Genomic DNA, 24,809 nt, shown 5'->3' with positions numbered 1-24,809 from the left:
AGTTTTATGCTTTAGAGTCTAGTTTCAATCTTAGTTTATAAAAAATCTCTCTTAGATATCAACTTAAGTTTTTTTTAGTTATTTATGTTATAAATTATTCTTTTTTTTTTATCCAGATATTTCTATAGTAGTTTTATATCTTATCTATCTTACCTTATCTTATCTTATTTATAGCTCTACAAAATATGTAGAAGTTTTTTTAATAGAAAGATTTATACTACTTCTTATTACGGACATACATATTTATTCTTGTAATTATTTAGATAGTATGAATAAGTAGAAGAAAGTAAAAATTGATTAATTTGATAATATCTTGTAGAAAAGCTTTCTAGAAGCTTTATAAATGTAATTTTATTTTTATACGTATCTATAGGTGATTGGTAGGTTGAATACTTGGCCAATAAGTTAGCCATGTGTTGTATATATTGAAAGCTTGTGGTATTCATATAGAAATCTTGCCTTGCAAGTTTAGACAAGTATCTTGCAAATTGAATATATGTTTGAAGTTCTATAGAATGACACCACATAGCTTTTAAGTTAAATAGTAAGAATGAAGCCTTTTTTTATCCTTATCAAGTTCTTTCTTGTTTCTAGTTTAGTTTTAAGGATTTGTGGTTTACTTTAATATTAGCTATGGATAGCTCTTGAGCTAGCAATTTAAAGCTATAAGGTAAACGATGCTCCTTTGTGTTCCTTCCGTTATAATTAATACATGGATTACTAGAGCATATCGTACTACAATCATGACATATCCATATTTCACACAAATCAGAAGTGTTCTTTAGTTTCTCAAGAAGCATCGATGCTGCTCCATGTGCTATAAGACAGTCCTTCTCCATCTCTCCAAATCGCAGTCCTCCTTTTCTTGATCGTCCTTCAACTGGTTGCTTTGTAAGACTTTGTATGACACCTTTGGATATCGAATGGGCCTTGTCTCTAGCTTGATGTCTAAGAGCGTGGTAGTAACATATACCAGTTGCAACTCTCGCTTCTATAGGTAATCCTGTAGTACCACAGTACATCTTCTCTTTAGAGAATTTAGCTATATCAGCTTCAAAGCTTCTATAAGCCTTGTTGAATGCTGTTGCATCTATGCAGCTGCTCTCTCTAGACTTCGGCTTTGAAGGAAGCATTGGGTCTCTAGCATTGTTTGAGTCTAGTACGTAGATCTTACACATCACCATCTCTAGTAGGTGACCCATTGTCATCCTACTAGGTATTGCATGAGGATTAATTATAAGTTCAGGTACTATCCCATCTTTAATAAATGGTAAATCTTCTTGTGATAGGATAGCTCCTATTACACCTTTTTGTGAATGCCGTGATGTGAACTTATCTCCTACAATAGGAAATCTGTATAGTAATATTCTTACTCTAATTATCTTGTTTCCTTCTGCACTTGTGTGCTTAGTTACTTTATCAACCCATCCCGATACAAAGCTCTTCAGTACTATCTTCTCTATGCTTTGTTTCTTCTCTGTTATTACAAGTTTAGCAGCAATTGTATCACCATCTTTTACTTTCTGACCAATTAACACAATGCCATCGTTGTCACGTAAGATATCTCCATCTAGAATGTATACAAGAGTTTCGTTCATAAACTTGTTCTCGATGATCTCAACAACTTCGTATTTAATGCTTGAGAATAGCCCTCTATCTACTTATGACTTGTTAAACAACAAAGAGTCCTCTTGGTTATATCCAGAGTATGACAATATAGCAATTACAACATTTACCCCATTGTATTCCTTTATTGTGTTTGATATGGTTGTCGCACATATTGGCTTTTGAGCATATGTTAATATCTTTGAGTCTGATACCATGCTTGTCATTATATGGAGAGCGAGAGGTATTGCTTGCTTGCTCATAGCTGATTAGAATACTATTCTTGATGATTGGTTGAAGTTAGCATAGGGAGTCATAGATGCTGACAATCCAAACATGAACGATGGGTGTATCTCAACATGTGTATGTCGATTGCAGATACTATCATGCGTTCTAGCAATAAAGCATTGCATCTGTTCTGTTGCATCTATCATCTCCAATGCACCAGACTTGTACATATCATCAACTGTAGTATTGCTACAGACTGGTGCACTCTCATTAGTACATATTAATAGAGGTCTACTATATCTACCTCTAGTTGTCTGAATATGTATTTCTTTATCTGATGAGTAATGTACAGATACGAACATGAATGCTTCTCCCTTTCTCTTGTATGCTTTTATGCTTCTAAGTATGCTGTCCTTTGATGTCTTTGCAACAAACAGTCCATTGATAAACACAGCATCGTTCTCTTCTGGCAATACACCAAGATGGTTTAAGACATCATCTGGATCAATGCAAGGTGTTATTGTACATGTTGATGATAAGTACTTAACAGCACCTACATCAGGACCCTCTGGTGTTTCACAAGGACATACATATCCAAGCTGAGTTGGATGTATTTGTCTCATTATAGTACTTGCTCTTTCTTTGGAGCTAATCTCAACTCTCCTAACATGAGACAATGAATCAAGAGTTGACTTTGATGACAAGACTTGAGATATAGTTCTTTTGTTATCACCTTGGGTATAGCCTTCCCATATGCCTGTCTTAAAGTTGCTCTAGATATCCTTTGATATTCGATTTAGTGCGCTTACTATCACTGCTTTCTGCTTACTATTACTTCTTATCTTTTGCTGATTCAGCTTGTTGATCGTCTTCTCTATGCACCTCCTTACAATGTCCGCTGGTGTATGCACACATTTAAAGCTCAAGCAGTCCCTATCATCTTCTTATCTGAGTGATAGTATAGTTTCTATAAACCTGCATATCATCAACGATAGCATCTTTACCTTCTTGTCATCATCAAGAGTTGCTAAGATTCTTTCTGTTGAATATATGATGCTACTGTCAAGTGTAGTAGCATCCAATTGTGATTCTAAAAGAAGTCTTGATACTTCCTTTGGATGATCTGTCCATGATAATATCTCTCGTTTTGCACTAGCAATGGTCTTTCGAAGGACTTTCATTACAGCAAAGATGTTCACAAGGTTGTTATGTGATAGAGAAACCTTTAATACTCCGTTGACCATATAGATTTCGCAATGACATTTTGATAGTTGTAGCTCACACTTTTCTTTTCGTGTTAGGTACCTAAAGGTATAGTTTCTTTCTTGACACATAAGGACCTTCCTTCTTCCTTCTATAACAAACGATCCTCTTATAGTTGATGCTTCCTCTAAAGGTTTATAGCAGCAACCAATAGGAACAGGGATGGTGAGTACTACTCTATCATCTGCTATGATGCTACATTCGTACGTACTTAGAGTGTTGACACACTCTTGATACATCTTCTGATTGGAAGAGACATATACGTTGTTGAAGATCTTGCTATTATCAACTGTTATGTTCTTGATTAGATCTACAATGTAGAGCATCATAGTATTATATAGCTTAACAATGCCGCTATCCATTCCAATGCTTTCTATAAATCTTGATAGATCCATTTCTTGTCCCTTGTATGTACCAGATGTGAACATAACTACGAATGCGAGTATCTCACATAACTATCTTCAGTTATATATATACAACTTCTTTTTTGATTTTTTATATGATGCGTACTAGTAAGTATTTACCAACACCACAATGGCTAGCCAGCTCAAGACTATATCCTTCTTGTTTTACTCTACAGAGGAGATCACTCAAATATCTTCAATACGAATTAGTAATAAAGATGATATAGGTTCCCCTGCTCTAGGAACACGAGCTTTGATATATTGTTCTATATGTTCTGATCCAAAATATTGTCCAGGACATATAGGATTTATACAACTCAAAGAGCCAATATTTAATCCATTATGTTTGAAGGAAATAATAAAAGTCGCGGAGATGATATATCCCAGGTGTAGATCATTTGACTCTATAGGAAAGATCAAGGGAAAGAAAGTATGTTCTAATTGTAACGATCATGCAAAGGTGTACACGTTTGATCCAAAGAGGATGTGTCTTATTGATAAGAAGGAACCAAGCTATACTATATCAGCAGCTGTTCTGAAAAATATATTTAGTGCTTTATTAAACGATCAAATAAGGTTTATGGGCTATGACCTATCGAGTCCTAAAGATTTCATAATGAATCATATACCTGTTGTTCCTAATTGCATCAGACTCTCTTCAGGTCCTCAAGACAGCCTCGCTAGACTGTACGGTTCAATACTAAGAAACAATGGCAATGCCTCTGTTGTATACAAAGACTACTTTACAATAATAGGAAAGGATTCATTTGAAAATAATGAAGGATCTCTAATAAATAGAATATCCGGAAAGCAAGGTACATTTAGAAGATACATTCTTGGTAAGAGAAACAAGCATTGTGCAAGAGCTGTGATAACTCCTGATCCCAATATAGATGTTGATGAAGTAGGTATTCCTTTGTCTTTTTGTAGTAACCTTAAAGTACAGAAAGATGGAGACTATGTACTACTCAATAGACAACCATCTCTTCAAAGGATGTCCCTTATGGCTTTTAGAGCAAGGATGATACCTGATTCTTGTACCATAAGAATCAATCCATTTGTCTGTCCAGCATTCAATGCAGACTTTGATGGAGATGAGATGAACATGTTCTGTGCATCGTCATATCCATCTAAAGCAGAGTGTGATGTACTCCTTGCTGTTGATAAGTGCATCTTATCACCTCAGAATTTGATGCCTACTGTATATGCAATACAGGATACAACTACAGGAGCGTTTATGATGTATAAGATGAATAAGCTATTAAAGCGATCAACGCTGCATGACTGTATCATAGTGTCTCATGTTCATCTTGATATTACTAACATACGTACTTCAAGAGATATTATACTCATGCTTATCAAGTTAATAAGCGACGATAGTAATCTAGTAATTAAGTCGCTCACATCTAGTACAATAAGAAATATAATAAAGAGCATATTCATAAGCAAAGGTGGACGTGATACTTTAATGTTTCTAGGATCACTACAGAAGATTGTTGATCGCTGGCTTCTCGAGGAAGGATTAAGCGTAGGATATGATGATTGTGTAAACAAGGTTAGCCCTATTGCTATAGAGGATGTGGATGTATATGATAAGAATGTAGATGTCGTTCTTAATAATATTAGAAATATAAGCCAACGATTGGTAGTAGAATTTGTCGATGAAAATAATCCACTTTTTACAATGATAGAGAGTGGGTCCAAAGGAAGCTTTGTTAATCTGGGATAGATATCTTCATTAGTAGGTCAACAATGGATAAGAGGAAAAAGACCAGCAAGGGTACTACCAGGTGATAGAGCTTTAGCGTGGTGCAGTCCATACAATAGTTCATTATAAGGACAAGGATTTATTAATAGTTCATATTCACAAGGACTTAATCCTATCGAGTACTTCTTCCATTGCCAAGGAGGTAGAGAAGGGTTAGTTAATACTGGTGTGAACACTTCTGATGCTGGATATATACAAAGACATGTATCAAAGTCCATGCAAGATGTAACAACACAGTACGATGGTACTATGAGAGATGGTACAGACATTGTGCAGTTCTGTTATGGAAGAGACAACTCAGACGATAGTAAGGTATAAAAAAAGTTTTTTATATTTGCCACTTGTTATGACATTCAGAACATTTAAACATCGTAGTCATACCTTCATGAGTTGATCTCTTCTGAACATCAATGGACATTGTCTTCTTGCTTTTACATTTAGGACATTGCTCTGCACCTTCTTCCACGACAGCAGCTGTCCCTTTCAAATCTGTATCGAAGAAGATGGTATTATTGATATCCTCATAGCAGTTGATGCTTGGTACTTTAATGTCTCTTTTGATGATACATTCAACATTAAATTTGTACCACTTGATCATGTCTTTGTCACTACCTTCTGGATGGGAAGAGTTCATTGTCTCGATGGCAGATGAGCTAGACGAGATAGTTACTATCTTGAAGAGGGAGATGGATAATGGAGTTATAATATTTCCAGCACTGAATGATGTACTAAGAGCTTTCTATGAAACACCATTAGGTAATGTAAGAGTGGTGATGCTTGGCCAAGAACCATACAAAGGCATTGGCAAAGCTAATGGGTTATCCTTCTCTGTCAATAAAGGATATCCAGTTCCTCCATCACTAACAAATATATTCAAAGAGATATCTGATGAAATAAAAAGCTTTCATATACCTCCTCATGGTGATCTTACTAAATGGTACAAGCAAGGTGTACTGCTTTTAAACTCAGCATTAACAACTGAGAGTGGATGAAATAGGAGTCATGATGCTCTATGGCAACAATTTACAAAGATGTGTATAAGATTATGTTCCGCAAAGGGAGGAGTAGTATTTGTTTTGTGGAGAAAGACTGCATCTACTTTTGATAAGGAGATTGATACATCAAAGAATATAATTCTTAAAGCAGCACATCCATCACCATTTAGTGCAAACAAAGGATTCTTCGGTTGTAACCACTTCACGATTATAAACGATCTCTTAGATACTCCCATCGATTGGAATCTATGAGTATATCATCACTCGATGAGAAAGATGCTAGAGAATCATTGCATGTATTGCCATTCTCTATAAGGTACTTTAATATTGGTCCAGAGATGGTAAGAGCTGTTGAAAGGATACTATGTGGTATTAAAGCTCGTGATATGAACATAACGCTTTTTGTTGCTGCAGCTGTTGTATTAGCAAAGTGTGGAGAAAGGATAGACATGCGATTTTCTATGCTCTGTGACGATATCATCAGTAACATTGTTGATACTGATCTAAACATATCTGGTTCTAAGTTTTATGATAAGACTACAATCAAAAAGAACATTCTAAGGTATTGCAGATTCATACTATCTAAGTAATATGATTCAAGTTATAAAGGAGATGATACAAGATAGAGGATATGTACCTAACGATAGTACTGTTGAGTCCGATGAAAGGATGGGCCCATATGTAGGACAAGAAAATGACCTTGTGGTACTATTAGCAAGAGACTTTGTAGATAAGAATCCCTTTGGAGCAAATACAAACGTTCTTACAAAGAAAGATATATCAAACTTCACGCTTGAATATTACAAATCTGTACAACAGAACATCATAGAATTTGCTACAATAATAGTAATGCCATCAAATATCCTTGATGCTTCTATATTTGAGGGTGATATATCTGTGTATGGTACAAAAATGTTTATTGAAGAAGAGCTTATGTTCAACCCTACATCTAATGTGCTTGTACCAAAGCACTGTATTGCATCAAGTTCAAAATTACAAGAGATGAAGGAGAAAGGAATATCTCATCATAGCCTACCAAAGATATATGCTGAAGATCGAATATGTAAGTAGTACGGATTTAAAAGAGGTGATATAATAAGAATAAAAAGAGATTATTGGAGTGAAGTTTACTACAGAATAGTAATATAAAAAAGTAAAAAATATTGATGTAGAAAGATACTTTTTACACTAGTGTTATTTTTTTATGCTTATCAAGAGATATGGATTCTTACATGATAAAAGAGGTAACCTTAGTGTGGCGCATTAGCAATACAGATGGAAATACGCTTTTTGATACTATATGTGTGTCTGAAGATGTGCCTCTTATCGAAAGACATGTTGGTGATTATCAATGGTACAAGCACTTCTATCCTGCAATGGAAGTCGACAACACATTAAAAGGTAAAGATACGCTTCTTATTACGTTCATGATTCCAGCTCTTAAAGACGATAGTAAAAGGACACCTATAAAAGCACACTTTGATTTTAGCTCAGGTGTAATGAAGATAAGACATGTATCATCATATGCTGTATCTGTTGCTGAACTTGTTAGCATGATTAGCACTACGATCTGTATTGATATACAACAAGGTGTTGAAGTCACAAACATAAAGTTATCTGCTAATATAATAGAAGAAAAGCCAGATCTGGAGCTACTATGTGATGTTGTAATGAACGAGCCTAGACTATGTGAGATATTTTCATTAAGAAAAAAAACTCTTCCAATATCCATGAAATTCAAGTATTCTTTGTATGCTAAACTTAGAATAATAACATTCAAAAGAGGAGAAAGCAAGACTATCACAATATCAAATATTAAGAACGAAGAACATATAGATGACATTATAAACTAGATTCTGTTTTTACTTAGTGTCTACGATGAAGTAAAAGATGAGTTTAACAAGTTATACAACTTCATAGTTGAAGAAGAAAAGATGTCTAAACATCGTACACGAACATTTGCTTTAAAAGAAGAAGTTCCAGAGTTGTTTGTATCTGGATATGCAAGAGAGTGCTCTATTAAACCAATAATAATTACAGAACTAGAAGAGGAGAAGTACAAGTCTGAAGGAAGACCAACTATGAGATATCCCAAGGATGGTCCGTACTCAAGAGTATATGCTTGTGACATAAGACTATTCCCAGGACTTAGAAGAAACAGATTACCTAATAAAGATATGTTTGAGTTCCTTCCTTGGTATTATGCTACAGATCATCTTAAGAGACCACAATCTAACTATTACAAATACGTGCATGATGTATTTGATGAAAAGAGAAGTCATAAGAAGATAATGTGATTTAAGCCATTGTATCCTTTAGAGAATGGCATAGTTGGTAAGGCTCCAAAGGAGCTTCAGGAGATGATGTGTTCAACGGATTTAACAAGAGTGGGTGTTAAGAAAGACAAGTCTTCTATACTATACTGTATGCCCTACCATATCCCAAGAAGGAGCCTAAGCTTTCTTCCTCACATATGTCTTCAGGAGCTATGGTATTTAACAGAGGAAGAAATACTTCTCAATGCTAGAGATAGAGATATATTTCTTGATCCAACACTCTACTGTAGAGCATTAGAGTATATCTTTTCAACAAACATATATGTTCTTGATGTTTTTGATGATACAAGCGTAAGAATGTCTATACCATGCACCAAAGGACCATACATATGGGAACATGAGTATGACCAATCTATCATCGTTTTGTGCTATAGAAACGTTTCTCCATACCCTCAATGCGAATTAGTAGCGGGTCATTGGAACGATGCATTGAAGCAATTCAAGATGCAAATAATTATTTGTAAGGATGCACTAAAGCCCAGACGGTTCATAAAACAGAAGATAAACAAAGATGGAAAATGTATATCTGTATTAACTAAGAGCGGATGGACTCCATGTCTTTGGAGACCATTGAGTGTAGAGAGAGTAGAAGCAGATGAGGTATCACAATCTGCTTTAGTACATGCTCAAAGACTTAGAGCCTACTTTATACATAACTTATATCTTATGTGTAAGTGGTGGAACATAATTAACATTAGAATTATTAGAGATGATGTCTTCTTTGTTCCCAAGATAATGAGAGAGATGTTTTCTACAGCTACTAAGTTTGTGGAGTACTACTCATCTAGGTATCCTTTGTTGTTCAGTGGTGGTGTTCTTAGAGTTACTCGAGAGACATACAATAAGCTAAAGAGATGTTATGAACGTTCAACAATACTTCCTTTAGTGGTATCTTCGAACGAATTCACTAGAAGAAGGAACAACATGATTAGTATCATATGTGCTACAGATAGTGAACAAGTAAAGATTGATATCAGCAATTGAGTTACAAGGGGGTGGAGCTAGTCGGGTATCATCATTGTATCAACATAGTGCTGGAGTCTATTTGTAAGCAATGGAAGTATTATGTATGATGTACGACTGGAGAGCTGGAGCAGATGATGAGAGGACTGTACTATATGGATTTGGAAATCTCATAACTGGAGAATCTATAACTATTAGAGTACATGATTTCCTTTTGTACTGCTACGTACTTGTGTCTGCTATGGGTACGAATGTACGTGAGAAGATGAACAAGATATCTGAGCTAGTTGGTCATAACAACATTGCTAAGACTGTAACGTGCACTAGACGGCTACTAAGATCATACCTTGAAGGTGACAAGAAGTTTATTAAATATTACTTCTATAAGAGAAGTACGCTTAACCGCTTTTCTAACCTGATGAAGAAGATGGATATAAGAGTTTACGAAGGTGATATGAAGACAGAAGAAATGTTTATCACTGCTACAAACATAAGCTATTCCGGATGGATAAAAGTACTATGTGCAGGTATAGATTACAACATACGATTATATTCTACAGATCTGGAATATACATGTAGCTAGAATGCAATACAAGTTATAGATCAAATAGATGTTCCAAGGCCATTAATAATGTGTATGGATATAGAAGTGTACTCATCTAATGCAAGTGCTATGCCAGATCCTTGCATAGAGAAAGATAGATTGTTTATGATATCCGTAGTATCTCAAAGGTACCTTGTGCCTAGCACATCTAAGAAGTATATATTATATACTGGACAGTGCAATATAGATGTTGATGAGACAGACGCAAGAGTATTCTCAACAGAAAGGAATTTAATAGAAGCATATTTCCTTCTTATCAAAGAAATAAACCCAGATATTATAATAGGATATAATATATTCATGTTCGATTTTAAATATATCGATACTAGACTACGAAGGAAGCTTATTAACTTACCTTCAAGCTCCAGAGTGCAAGGTATTGGTACTGAAAGGATCGATATTAACTGGAACAGTTCAGCGTACGGCTTTAATGACTATATAGTCATCGATCTACCAGGGCGTACTGTTATAGACGTCTACCAATATGTTACGAAGGAGTATAAGCTACAAAGCTATAGCCTATCTTCTGTGTCAGAAAAGTTCACTGGGAATAAGAAAGTAGATCTACCATACAAAGAGGTATTCAACTTATACGAGAAAGGAGATAAAGAGTCTATTGAGACTATTGCAAGGTATTGTATAGTAGATTCATTGTTGACTATTGCATTGTTTGATAATATGAACATGTGGATTAGCGTGACGGAGATGTCAACTGTTGCAAGGACAAGGATTAGAGATCTCTACACTAGAGGTCAACAAATAAGAGTAAAATCTCAACTGTACAAAGAGTGCTATGATAAGGGTGTTGTATTTGACAGAACAGATTCTCTACTTGAAGAGTTTGAGTATGAAGGAGCTATAGTATCAAATCCTATTCCTGGACTTTATAAATGGTGTTCTTTACTTGACTTCTCAAGTTTATATCCTTCTGTCATAATAAGTCATAATATATGCTACTCAACGTTTGTTAAAAGGAATTCTAGTCAACCTTGCTTTACTGTACAAGTATCTGACAAGAAGTCTTATATGTTTGCTAAAGAGCCATTAGGATTAGTGCCATCTCTATTAAAAATATTAATACTAAAGAGAAAGGAAGTTAAGATACAATCTAGCACAGCTATAAGAATAGAAAAGGTAGTTCTTGAAAGGAGACAACTTGCTCTAAAGGTATCAGCTAATTCTGTATATGGCTCATATGGGACTTGCAATTCTTCATACTTACAGTTTATAGAAGGTGCAGAGTCTACAACAGCGATAGGTAGATCCATGTTCATGCACACATCAAGCATCATATCATCCAGATATCTAGTACAGCTGGTGTATGGTGATACCGACTCATGTATGTTTACATCTGATGCTGCTCAGGATTATGAATCTTGTAAAGCATTAGCTATACGTATATCTAATGAAGTATCAAAAGAGTTTCCTGCACCTGTAAAGCTTGAGTTCGAAGCTGTATTTGAAACATTTCTTTTAATAACAAAGAAAAGATATATAGGACTTATAGCTGGTGAACGTAAGATGATATACAAGGGGATTGTTGTGTCCAGAAGAGATAGTTGCATATTTCTCAAACATATGTATTCATCAGTAGTAGAGATGATTATGAACTCATCATCGCATGAGCACATAATGGAGTTTGTTAGAGCTAAGTTGTTGTCTCTAGTAAGAGGTCATATCCCTTTGGAAAGCTTAGTAATTACAAAGACATTAGGGAAAGGATATTCTAGTGCTAGTACACCTTTGTTAGTGTATAGCAATAGATTGAAAGACCTAGGTATTGAAGCAAAGCCTGGTGATAAACTTGATTTCGTGTTTGTTAAGACAAAAGAAGAATTTAAGCTGCAAGGGTACAAAATGTGTCCACCTCACTTAGTATTGCCTTACAATCTTGAAATAGATTACTTGTACTATATCGAGACTCATATATCTAATCCCATTGATGAAATCCTACAGCTGTTAGGACAGAAGTCTTTAGTGAAGGAATTCGCTGGTGCTATTAAAGGCTTAGCTATGGCAGGAATTAACTCTTATTAAAAAAAAATATTTTTTTTGATACATAGATTATAATATCTTGATTGAACACTCTAACATATCAAACTCTTCATTAGCTTTGATTGAGAACCATCTTACTTTGTGCTTTGAGTATGTGCAATTATATATTTGTCTTAGTCTGTTGATGCTAAGTTCTTTTTTGTTGTAGTACTTAGTGTTCTCTAGCTTTCCATGACTTTGTATCTCAGCAAGAGCTGTCTTAGGCCCTACCCTGCTAATCTTCTTATTATAGTCTGTGCCCATTAGAATGCATATGTCTATTACTTGAAAGCGGTCTATGTTGAAATAATTGTATATACTCTGTAGTGTTATAACGTCTGCGTATCCTTCTACCATATCGATGTCCTTTATTAGATAAGGACATCCAAATAGCAAGCTATCATAGTCACTACTTAGTACAGCATCTACTTCTCCGCTTTGGCACATATGAGCACATGTAACATCTGCTTCGTATTCTCCTACTGCGCATACATCAAGAGATGTAGGAGCCTCTGATATGCTTAGCTCTATACATTCAAAGAGTGCATCATAGTACTGCTTTGCATTTCCTTCGTTCGATGTATCATGCTGGAATATCCTTCTCATTGTCGCTAATGTCTCTTTTGCTTCCATGTGTTTTCTTGATCGTCTTTCCATCTCTAATTGTTTCTCAGAAAACACTTTCCCATCGAATACAAAGATACAGTAGAATTCGTCTCTTAGGATTTCCATTGCTTTCTTTATTGTGTCGATGCAGTATGAACCATACTCTGCTCTTTCGAACTCCTCATGATGTAGTACATCGTTAGCTTCCTTTAAAGAGAATTTCTTTTTTATACGATGACGTATAGCACACTTGGACATAATGAACATCAAAGCATTAACATCAACAGCAATCTTCATGTGTTCTATTTTGTATAAAGGCACCCTTTGTATCAAAGGAGATAGCAGCGTTGAAATACCAACTGGAGACATGATAGCTTTAGTATTCTAATTTCTTACCAATGTAGTAGGCTAAAATACCTTTATGCTTATTACAAACAATAATGATATTGTATCAATATAAGCATAATAGCAAAATTAATATATATGCCAAGATGGCAAAGCTAATTGCAAGAAATGCTGTAAAAGAATATCTCGAGATCAATACTGGACTATCACGCAAGGACCTCGAAAAGGGCGCTAGTATCATCCTAGTTTATTTGAAACTGGGTATGATCAAGACAGACGATGTGCAATTTGAAAGGAACAAAATAAAAATTATACGAAAGATATGTGTTAAGGATAACAATGTTCTTCTTGCAGGCAAGAAAGGATCATCTTTGCCCCCTTTCACTATGGCATCAACTACTATAAAGGTAGAAACTCCACCAGAGAAATTGAAAAGATTATTGGAGCTGTGATGGTCTAGTCACATGTTCCTATGCTCCTATGTTCATAGTCTATATAATATATACGATATTGTTGTTTCGTTGTTTTGTTTAACATACATACTATGGCTTCAAAGTTCTTTAGCTCCTTCCAAGTCAAGGCCGATGCTTTGAAGAAGGGTGCAACAAGATCATCATCCTTTGTCACAGGCCTTTATGCATAGCGGTACCCAGCTACATAAGCGTGAAGTATCTTTTGACGAGGACGATGTAGAACCGCCAAGGATGAGGTTTGATGCAATGTCATTCAAGCCAAGTAGCAAAGTGGACTCACAAAGTTCATCGTCTGTGTTTGCTAATAGACCTATAGGTGCTCTCTTACGACCCAATAATCAGAAGGATGTGCAAGCTCCTGCGCTTAAGTCTAGCACTTTTAGTGTCAGACCTAAAGCACCAGAGCAGCAACCACCTTCTCAGGACATGTCAGCTGTCCTTGCAAAGCTGTCTTCGATGGAGAACAGAATAATGTCTCTCGTGGAAAATAAGATATCCTCATTAGAAAAGAAAGTGGATGCCTCTGAGAGACGTACTGTAGCAACAGCAAAGGCCATAGACGGTATTGGTACTCTTGTTGAGAACCACATCGCTAATGGTCTTAAAGTATCTCGTGATGACCTAGAGTATGTTATGGGTCTAATCAACGATTGTACAAAAGAGAGTGGTAGTTTTCTATTTACACAGATAGAAGAGATACGCGAGAAGATTGCCAATATGAATAACCACACTGTACCCGACAATGTTGTCGAAGAGGTACAAATAAATAACAATGAGGTTGTTGTGATTGCAGCTAATAACCCTCACGATACCATACATAGGACAAGCGCTGAGGAGCTAATGTCCATCATAGAAGGACATACAGTATACGTATGCTCCTCACTTTGATGAGCTTAAGCGTGACATGAGATTGGTACGCGAAGCAGATATCGTAGAGGAGCAAGACACTACAACTGACAATGCTTGAATGCTTTAGCATCTTGGAGGAGCTGGAGTATAGATAGTATAAAAAAATATATTTTTTTTAATTTGAAACAAACAGTGATTTATAAGAAAGTCATCGTGAACAAATCAAATGGTATTTCGTAAGTGATATATTATCAGATGTGTATGTGATAATTACAGGTTGTCGTAGATGTCGTAGATATAGGTGTCATAGGTCCTATAGCGTAACAGAGTCATGTCGAACATTCAAACAATCAAGGATGCAGTAATGCAGGAGATCCAAGACGGTCTTATAGAAGTCTTGCTTCACATAAAGCAGCAGATCTTTGATGAACTGGTCAAGTACTTTGGTGGAACTGGTAAGACTCCTCAAAGTATTGCAACTCCAAAAGCACATCCATCTGACTCTAAGTGTGAAGCGACACTTGCTACTGGACCAAACAAAGGTTCAAAGTGTCCAAACAAAACAAAGGATGGTACTCCCTTTTGTGGTCGACACAAGAGGGCAATTGTGGTTGGCAAAGACGATGTTGTACAAAAGCCAAAGCGCTGTGAAGTAATAATCTATAACTACACGCTACAAAAGAGATAATGTGAACACCTTGCAAAACCAGGCTCATCGTTTTGTGGTATTCATAGAAACTATCGTCCTAATGGTTTAAATGCAGTTCCTGAAGCATTTGATACCTTGCATGACAGAGATGAGTCTATAAGAAAGCTTCGTGAAGCTCAACCTTACCTTGAAAGTCTGAAAGAGAAAGGAGTAAAGATACCTATACCTGATGAGTTTGTAGCAGTGCCATCAACCCATCCAGATAGGTTCGAACAAGGTAAAGAGAACCTATCCAGAGAGATAAAGCAGGATGTTGCAGAGTTGAGAGTAGCTGTAAAGATGAAAGAACAGGAAGAGAAGGAGACAGAAGCAATTCTTGATCAACCTCCTACAGAAGAACAGATAAAGGAAGCTGAAGAGTCAATTCTGAAGCTGAGCAGTTCAGAATAGATTCCAGTCTAGGTATTCCCTCGAGTACCTCTACAGCTGTAGTACCAGCACTGCGAAATGAACTAAGAGCTATCTGAGTAGTTGGTTGTCCAATGGACTGTGATGCTATGATACCTACCTCTTCTCCAGGACATACTTGAGCTCGAGAATGCCTTGCAATGAATGCTTGTCTTTCATTCTTGTTGAGCTTCTGTAACTGACAATAAGATTGTCTTGTACATGCCTCTTTAACATAAGACAGTAGGGGAGCGTTGTCGTATTACGTGCTTTCCTGCTCGAGAACGCGCCGGGCGTCTGGCTGTAGAAGGTAGTATGGAGATTCGCCGATAGTCAAGCAGTCTATCAGTTTTTGACTGCTGGAATATAAACGACTGCAACAATGTACCGTAAATCTATACGGGTGCTCTTCGACTGCTTGTCGGAGTCCTTTTTGCCCCAGCCGGTAGGTCTCTAGACGTTACAGAGAACCCCGTACAACCCAAACTGTTAACCTTCAATACTCCTTTGTACTTACGATCTTGTATCCACTGACTGTCTTGTTAGATTAACCCAATAAATTTCATTCACTCCGCATACTCAATCCTATAGACACCCTTTTAATCCTTCAATCACAGACGTAACTCGATTTCACAAAACAGTCAAGAGTATTCAAACCCACTTCATTTAAAAATCCCGATTCATCAGTACAACACTGACTTCAGCAGCGATAGCCTCAGTCTCCCCCAAAACTCTACGAAGAAGAAAAATCCAAATCCTATGTCTTTCCTTCCCCGACCCGAAGCATGAAGCTCCTCTCTCTAATTCCCTTGATCTCCAAAAACCTCCCATCCACCCTAACCTTATCCTCTGAATTTCTTCAATCTTCCGTCTTAGATCCGGAATTGGCTCCCACCTCAAGCTTTCTCCTCCGTTTTTACCTTTAAGAAATCCATTTACCGAAAACAACGTTCCCTGAGACGGCACAGAGAACAGGACAGCCTGAAACAGAATCGAACCCCGTAATCGGGACTTCATTGAGTCGCCCGACCAATTCAGGTCCTATATTGGGAAAGATGCCCGTAATAACCTGGATGTTCCCGTAATTGGGTCAAATTGGTCCTCGCGTCAGATTGGCTAAGATCCGTAGTAAGACCTCGATTTCCCGTAACTGGACTGCATTGGGTTGCCCCACCAATACAGGTCTCATATTGGGTAAGAGGACCCGGATTGGATTATCGAAATTGGATCCAATTGGCTCCTCGAACCCGTCGTGTGAATTGGTCCTTCTCTTCCTACTGACTCCCGTTATTCGAATCGAACGGGGTATTCCAGTATGCCCCGGCTGACTGTAACGGAGTCACTGAACCTGACCACTCAGTATTTGTACTGGAGTTGGTCGATGCTCCCAATATTCGAGATAACTGAATATTAATAAAATCCCCCTTTCTTTTTATTTTCACTGTATACTCGTGTTACAACACGACATCCACCCCCTCTGAACCTGTGCATCCTCCGGTATGCACCAATTTACCCAATTGCTGTTTGATTCAGAATATATCCCCTACGTCTTTGTCCAGTTCGTCTTCGTCACCTTCATTATCCATATCACTTTCATCTTCTTGCTGCGGAATCTCTGTACCTTCATTACGGTCTTCCATATTCATCTCTGCGTGTCTTCGTTTAAATATTTTTACTCTCTTCCCTGCAATTGGTATTTTCAATTTTGTACCATCTAACTCCCGTAATGAGTAAGTCGCATTATCATGAACAGTTGTTACAACATATGGTCCAAACCAACGTTTTAAAAATTTCCGCAAAGTACTATGTTGATTATCCAGACTATTGTCATAAACAAGTACCCAGTCACCTTCCTCGATTGCTTTTGGTCTCAATCGATGTTGCTTATCGAATCGCGCCTTGTTTTGTAACCTTGCTCTTTTTAACCTTTCCAATGCTATCTGGACATCTGCCGTTCTTTGCTCCAATTGTCGAATCCTAATAGCCAGAAGTTCTTCTCTTGTCAATCCATCTTCCCATGGTAGCATACTCCAAGTAAGTACCTTTTCTTCAATCGGCATAATTGGTTTTTGACCTGTCATAAGTTCTACTGGCATATATCCTCTCACCGAACTATGTGTTGTTCGATCAGCCCATAATGCAAATGACAAAAGCCGTGGCCACTCTTTAACCTTCCCATTACAAGCTTTAACCAGTGCTTTCACAATCGGCGGGTGACCGCGTTCGCTTTTTGCATTCCCTTCCGGATTATAAGCAGTAGTAAGTGATAGTTTAACTCCACATTTTTCAAAGAACTTACGAGCTTCTTGTGCATTTAATTCTCCACGATCTGCAGTGATTTTTCCTACGCACCCGTAACGGCAAATGACATCTTCAAGCAAAAACCTACAAATCCCTTCTGTAGATTTTGTCCTCAATGCTCTTCCTTCTACTTGATTTGATAAATCTTCACGAGCTAAAACCAAATATCTCATCTGCCATAACCCAACCGGCATAATAACCAAATCAACAACCCATTTAAAATGAATAGCCAGAGGATACGTAGGATGAAGACCATCTCGATGTCGGATATTAGAATACGATTGACAGATTTCACATGACTCTACAAATGAGAGCACATCTCGATACATATTTTTCCACCAATATCGTTCCTTGAGTTTAGCAAAAGTAGCCCAGATTCCTCTATGGCCTGCCCATAAACTATCATGAAATTCCTTTAATAATTTTAGTTTTTCTTTCCTTTTGCCTATCACTCGTTGTGGCATCCCAATTCCTTTCTTCGGTCTCTTCCATAAGAATCCATCTCGAAGTAAAAATCCATATGCTTTTTTTCTTATTTGTTTGAATTTTTCTGTAGACCAATTCCCCTGCTTAGACAAGGTATTCAAATAATGACCAATATCCAATAATTCTCCTTCATAAGATTCTTCAAGAAATAGCTTGTCTTCTCTGTTGAGATTTGATATTGAATAGAATTTCAATCCGACATCATCAATGTCTTCAACCATTTCGTCCTCCCTCTCGTATCTTGCTCGAGATAGCATGTCTGCTACTAAATTGTCCTTTCCAGTGATATGCTTAAATTCTGGATTTAGTGACTTAATATAAGCAATCCATCTCAACATTGCAATATCTGGCGTTGAACAGTTAATAATCATTCCAAGCAATGGCAAGCAATCAGTTTCAATTACTACTACTGCCCCAATCAAATAGTCCTTTTCTGCTTTCATAGCCGAAACGACTCCCCAAAGTTCTCTTTTGACTTGCGAATATGCACGCTGACGAATACTTAAAACTTTAGCTCCAAATCGAACTGCAAATCTACTCCCATTCGAATCATCTTGACCCACAGCCCATCCAACGGCAATTGGACTAGCGTCTACAGTAAGAATCACTGGTCTATTGCACTTATAATCAATCTTCCTCAATATTGGAGGTGACATCAAAAATTTCTTCAATCTTTGCATTGCCTGAATATGCCTTTCTTCCCATTCAAATCGGTAACCCTTGCGTAACAGTTCATATAATGGATCCGCTATGTGAGCAAAATGAGGGATCCAGATTCGATAAAATACACATGCACCCAAAAACCTGCGAACCTCTGTTAAAGAATCACAATCCTCTTTCATCCTTCCAATTGCATCAACTTTAGTCGGATCTGGTTTTCTTCCGTAAGATCCGCATAAATGTCCAACAATTACAACCTCTCGCACTCCAAATACGGACTTCATACCCGATAATGTAAGATGAACTTCTCCAAGCCGAGTTAAAATCTTTTCACAATCTTGTATATGATCAACAACATATCTGCGACACCCCCTCGTATCTAAAGTTTCATCCTTATCTCCTTCTTTGCACCCTTTTATAGGAACATCATCTAGAAAAGGCACAGTCTTTTCCGGGATAAAATCTCTCAATACCTTATTCATCCCATTCATCATATGCGCAACTGAGTTGGTCGCGCCTTGAGGAAGAGTGCACATTCTAACCAATCCAAGCGGTGTCCTCATCGTTGTCATATCTCTACTTCTTTCGGCAAGTTGAAATTGATCATAACCTGAATACAAATCACCCATTGAATAGATCGCCCTTCCAGCAAACGCCTCAGCAAATTCATCCACAATAGGTCCAATTCCTGCATTCCTGACAGTTACAGCATTCACCGGCTGCATATCTTGAATAAACCGCAGTGACCCATTCTTCTTAGGTACCGTAAACCATCGGCTAGAATACGGCGCAAATGAAGGTTCTAATATTTTCATCTTTATCTTTTCTTTCAATAGTTCGACCAATTTAGGTAAATGTGCCCTCGGTACTGGAATCGGTCTTAGATTCCAAGGTACATGCGGTACAGTGAAGATAACCATAGGTGTTATAATATTTGGATCCACACACCCAATTTCATGAGATTCGAAGGCAAACGATCTACCTTGTTTAGCCAACATCTTTTCGAAGCAAGTAATTTCCTCCGGCAATAAAGAACCATCAGAACCAATCTTCAATTCTTCAAAAGTCTCTTCAGTAAACTGGTGTCCAATACTCATTGGATCTCTTAAACTTGCTTCTTTTGATGCTTCTCCCATTTGTTCTTTAGAATCCTCTGGTAATGGTCCGGCAACAGGCTTTACCTTCTTATCTGCCATTTTATATCTCGTCTCTACTGTGACTTCTGGTGCTTGAAAAGATTCAAGCATGGTATAAACCTCTCTCGAATGAATCTCAACAATCTTATCATTATCTCCTAACCCAATAGATGCAATCAATTCCAATGAATCTTCCAGCCCATTTTCTTCATAAACACCCAAAATCCTCTCATCATCTTGCAATGTACCTATCTTGCGTAACTATCCTTCAATATCATATAATCTTTTTCTTTCTTTTCTTTTAAAATCTTCAACTTTCTTATACATAATATTTCCATTCTCCAATATACCAATAAAACTCGCATCAAAGGCACCTTCATCTCGCGAGAGTACCTCCTCTTTTGTACCTCCATAATCTCGCTTTACAGTGGTACCTCCCCAAAATCCTTAAATCCTTCAACAATCTTTGGCAATGGTTTCTCCCTCAACCTATCTCGATTCCGTTCATGGTTAGGAGGTACTGTTAGAAATTGTACAGCTTTCCTCCCATCTTCGCTCCGTACCCTTGCATAAGCAGAACCATCGTCAAGTACCTTTGTTTCCATCCGTGTTGCCGTGATATAAGGTTGTCCTAAAATCAACGGATAAGACGTTGTATCTTGAACGAAGAAATGTTGCTCCGTAGCAACATCCCCAATCCGAATTTTGACATCTGGACAAGCTCCATATAATTCGCCTCGTGTGTTATTAGCTGCTCGTATTGCCCATCCATGTTCCATATCAATTGGCCATTTTTGCTTCTTATAAAGATCTTTAGACATGAGATTTATTTCAGAACCATGGTCCACCAAAGCAACTATTGGTTTTTCTATATCTCCTACCTTCACCAATACCTCAGTAGTTGCCCTTGCCCAATGCTTTCGAGTATAATGGCTCAAAGTTTCCATTTCCTTGTCATTAGAATCTTCGAAACGTACTCGCTGATTATACCCATTCTTTTCATTTATTGGTTGCTTGTAACCAATATCAACCTCTTCTTCATCTCTACATATTCTTGCGTCAATAGCATGACTCATTCCAGTTTCGCTCATTAATTGCCTCTTTCGCTTAATGCTGTCAATGATAACATCATGAAACTCCTTCTTTGCAATTCCCAAGACTTCTTTCAATGTGAATTCCACCTTAGCATTTAATATACGTTCTTCCAACACCCCTTTCAAATTTGTTGCTGCTTCAATGTCAGAAAGTAGCTTATAAGCAATTGATTTGCCCTTATCTTTTGTCTCCGTTGTTTTTTCTCCCAATGATGCTGAGGTATCCTTTACAGGCAATTCTTGTGAAGCTGCCTCCCGAGCCTTGTCTCCTCGAGTTTACCTCTTAAAAGAATTTCCTTCTCTAGTATCATCAAAATTTCTTCGTCTTTTCTCTTCCATCAAAGCTTCATGTTGGCTCTTAGCAATATATGCATGAACTGAAAGAGACTCAACGGGATCCTCCCAACCTGTTCTTCCTCGTATTGTAGCTGCAGTTCTCAATAACGCTTCTCGAGGTAATTTCCCTTCTTGCATTGTAGAAACGGCAGAAGCCCAAAACTCACTAGTTTCCGTACTTCCACCAATTTCATCATCTACTCTAGCACCATAACTTGCACTTTCTCGTGCTACTGTTTCATGCCCTTTTAAGTAATCTTGAACCAATGCTCTCATTCCTCCCTTGCCAAAATTGGTTTGAAGAAGATCCTCCCTATCTTTCAATGTTATCTTCCCATCTTTCCAGCAAATAATTCCCTACCGTATCATATTATTAAATTCATTGCAATCTTTTCTAGTGTGTGAAGCATCATCACACCAAATGCATCTTTGTACATATCCTTGTTTTGAAACATTCTTCGAATTGTTTATAGAAGTATTCTCTTCAAGTCTTGCCAATTTGATTTGAAGATCTCGCATTCCTCGTATAATTTCTTCCATACCCATATCTGTTTTCTTTGACAAGGATGTCGAAGGTTGAACTGTAGGCATTGTCGGTGGTGTAGTACGTACTGGAGCTTTGGATGCTTGTACTTGTTTCGGAATATTACTCCTATCCTTCCTCCTTTCTTTTTTTGTAAGCAACCCCACCGCATCTTCAACGTTCTTCCACTTCGTTGTCAATCCTTCATCTTCTTCTTTGTCTTCAAGAAGGGGTTCTAATTTCTCTTGCAATTCTCCATCAGCAGCTTGAAGAAATAAATCAACTTTGTTCGGCTCCAATGTCAATTTTTCTACCTTCGATAATTGAGAGTACTGCCTCTCAAATTCCCTTAGTAGCTCTGTTGCTTGCAAATTCTTATTGGGCCGTTCAATCCATCCCAGAAACAGCTTCTTAGTAACGCGATCAGCATCTTCTAAGAAATATTCGTCTTTCAATGCATGTGAAAAATCCTCCCATGAATTCCCACAATGATCCGTAATCGATGTAATGTGGTCCCTTATCTCCGGTATCGTGGCAAGTCCAAATAGTGCAACCATTTTCTTCTCAGAAACCCGATTTAATTCCATTTCACGAACATAACATCTTAAATACCTTGAAATATTCCTCCCATCAAATTGATCAATTTTATTGACCACTGCTTGCAATGCTTTGGTTGCCAAAGCTTCCTTTCGATCATTGCTTTGCTGTTGCTGCATTGACAATGAGAAGGCTTGAAACAAACTAGCAATAGATGGATCCATGTGCATACCTTGTCCTTTAGAAGACTCCCCACCAGAAATTTCTCCCAAAAATCCTTCAAAATTTTTATTTTCGTTTTCCATAAAAAATAAAGATAAAATCAACCAAAATCCAATACCTTCTACCTCAAGCTTTCACGTCGGGTTCACCACTTATGTCGTATTACGTGCTTTCCTGCTCGAGAACGCGCCGGGCGTCTGGCTGTAGAAGGTAGTATGGAGATTCACCGATAGTCAAGCAGTCTATCAGTTTTTGACTGCTGGAATATAAACGACTGCAACAATGTACCGTAAATCTATACGGGTGCTCTTCGACTGCTTGTCGGAGTCCTTTTTGCCCCAGCCGGTAGGTCTCTAGACGTTACAGAGAACCCCGTACAACCCAAACTGTTAACCTTCAATACTCCTTTGTACTTACGATCTTGTATCCACTGACTGTCTTGTTAGATTAACCCAATAAATTTCATTCACTCCGCATACTCAATCCTATAGACACCCTTTTAATCCTTCAATCACAGACGTAACTCGATTTCACAAAACAGTCAAGAGTATTCAAACCCACTTCATTTAAAAATCCCGATTCATCAGTACAACACTGACTTCAGCAGCGATAGCCTCAGTCTCCCCCAAAACTCTACGAAGAAGAAAAATCCAAATCCTATGTCTTTCCTTCCCCGACCCGAAGCATGAAGCTCCTCTCTCTAATTCCCTTGATCTCCAAAAACCTCCCATCCACCCTAACCTTATCCTCTGAATTTCTTCAATCTTCCGTCTTAGATCCGGAATTGGCTCCCACCTCAAGCTTTCTCCTCCGTTTTTACCTTTAAGAAATCCATTTACCGAAAACAACGTTCCCTGAGACGGCACAGAGAACAGGACAGCCTGAAACAGAATCGAACCCCGTAATCGGGACTTCATTGAGTCGCCCGACCAATTCAGGTCCTATATTGGGAAAGATGCCCGTAATAACCTGGATGTTCCCGTAATTGGGTCAAATTGGTCCTCGCGTCAGATTGGCTAAGATCCGTAGTAAGACCTCGATTTCCCGTAACTGGACTGCATTGGGTTGTCCCACCAATACAGGTCTCATATTGGGTAAGAGGACCCGGATTGGATTATCGAAATTGGATCCAATTGGCTCCTCGAACCCGTCGTGTGAATTGGTCCTTCTCTTCCTACTGACTCCCGTTATTCGAATCGAACGGGGCATTCCAGTATGCCCCGGCTGACTGTAACGGAGTCACTGAACCTGACCACTCAGTATTTGTACTGGAGTTGGTCGATGCTCCCAATATTCGAGATAACTGAATATTAATAAAATCCCCCTTTCTTTTTATTTTCACTGTATACTCGTGTTACAACACGACAGCGTGTATTATTAATTCCTCGGTAGACATACTGATTATTGTACTAGTTTATCTATCCTTAAAGTTATTTTGAGGTAGATACAAACAATAAAATATGGATTCCTTTGATGTCACCAAGTTGAAGAGTGCTCTTGAGGATGTTGGTGTCCAACTCAGTTGGGCCTTGTGCCAAAACTTCATTGCAAACTTGATAGAGCAAATACCAGATCTTGAAGCTCACACTGACATTATAAACAGTGTAGCATCAAGAACGTTTCAATCTGCTGATATCTCCATCGTAATAGGATCTAGCTCTAAACCCTCTAGAAACGATGCAGAAACATGCCAGAAGGTACTTCAAAGTGGTGCCAACAAGGGTAGAAAGTGTTCTCTTCCAAGAACAACAAACTCTGAGTTCTGTAAGAAGCATTTGAACATGATGATGAAAGCTGATGGGCTCCTTAATGATACTAAGCAGAAACAAATAAATAGCTTCTGTGATGTAATTGGTGCAAAGAGACAGCAGAGGAGATTACCAGCAGAGATGAAGCTACGAGCTATTGAGTATATGAAAGATGTATACGTTGATCTAAACACCAA

The 24,809-nt window shown here is 37.7% G+C and overlaps 1 protein-coding gene across 1 annotated transcript; it reads right to left on the bottom strand.

The window, feature by feature from the left end:
• Nucleotides 1-310: 310 nt before the first annotated feature.
• Nucleotides 311-13,103, bottom strand: LOC141046360 (DNA-directed RNA polymerase II subunit RPB2-like). The gene is made up of 2 exons (XM_090243563.1): nt 12,621-13,103; nt 311-1,523 (listed from the first exon to the last, which is right to left on the bottom strand). The coding sequence occupies exons 1-2, from the start codon at nt 13,101-13,103 to the stop codon at nt 591-593; spliced, it is 1,416 nt and encodes a 471-aa protein (XP_090099689.1). The 3' UTR covers nt 311-590.
• Nucleotides 13,104-24,809: the final 11,706 nt, after the last annotated feature.

Source organism: Physcomitrium patens, chromosome 16 (assembly GCF_059467195.1).
Source record: "Physcomitrium patens ecotype Gransden chromosome 16, ASM5946719v1, whole genome shotgun sequence".
Classification (NCBI taxonomy): Eukaryota; Viridiplantae; Streptophyta; class Bryopsida; order Funariales; family Funariaceae; genus Physcomitrium; species Physcomitrium patens.
The sequence above is the reverse complement of the archived record's forward strand: the minus strand, read 5'-3'. Positions and strand labels throughout refer to the sequence as shown.

What these genes read in the sequence shown, in the direction of transcription:
- LOC141046360 (XM_090243563.1), bottom strand. Translation starts at nt 13,103, where the DNA reads ATGAAGATTGCTGTTGATGTTAATGCTTTGATGTTCATTATGTCCAAG. An exon ending in AAAGCGGAGAAGTAGATGCT is followed by an intron (nt 1,524 to 12,620) that starts GTACTAAGTAGT and finishes TTAATTGGTCAG; the next exon opens with AAAGTAAAAGATGGTGATAC.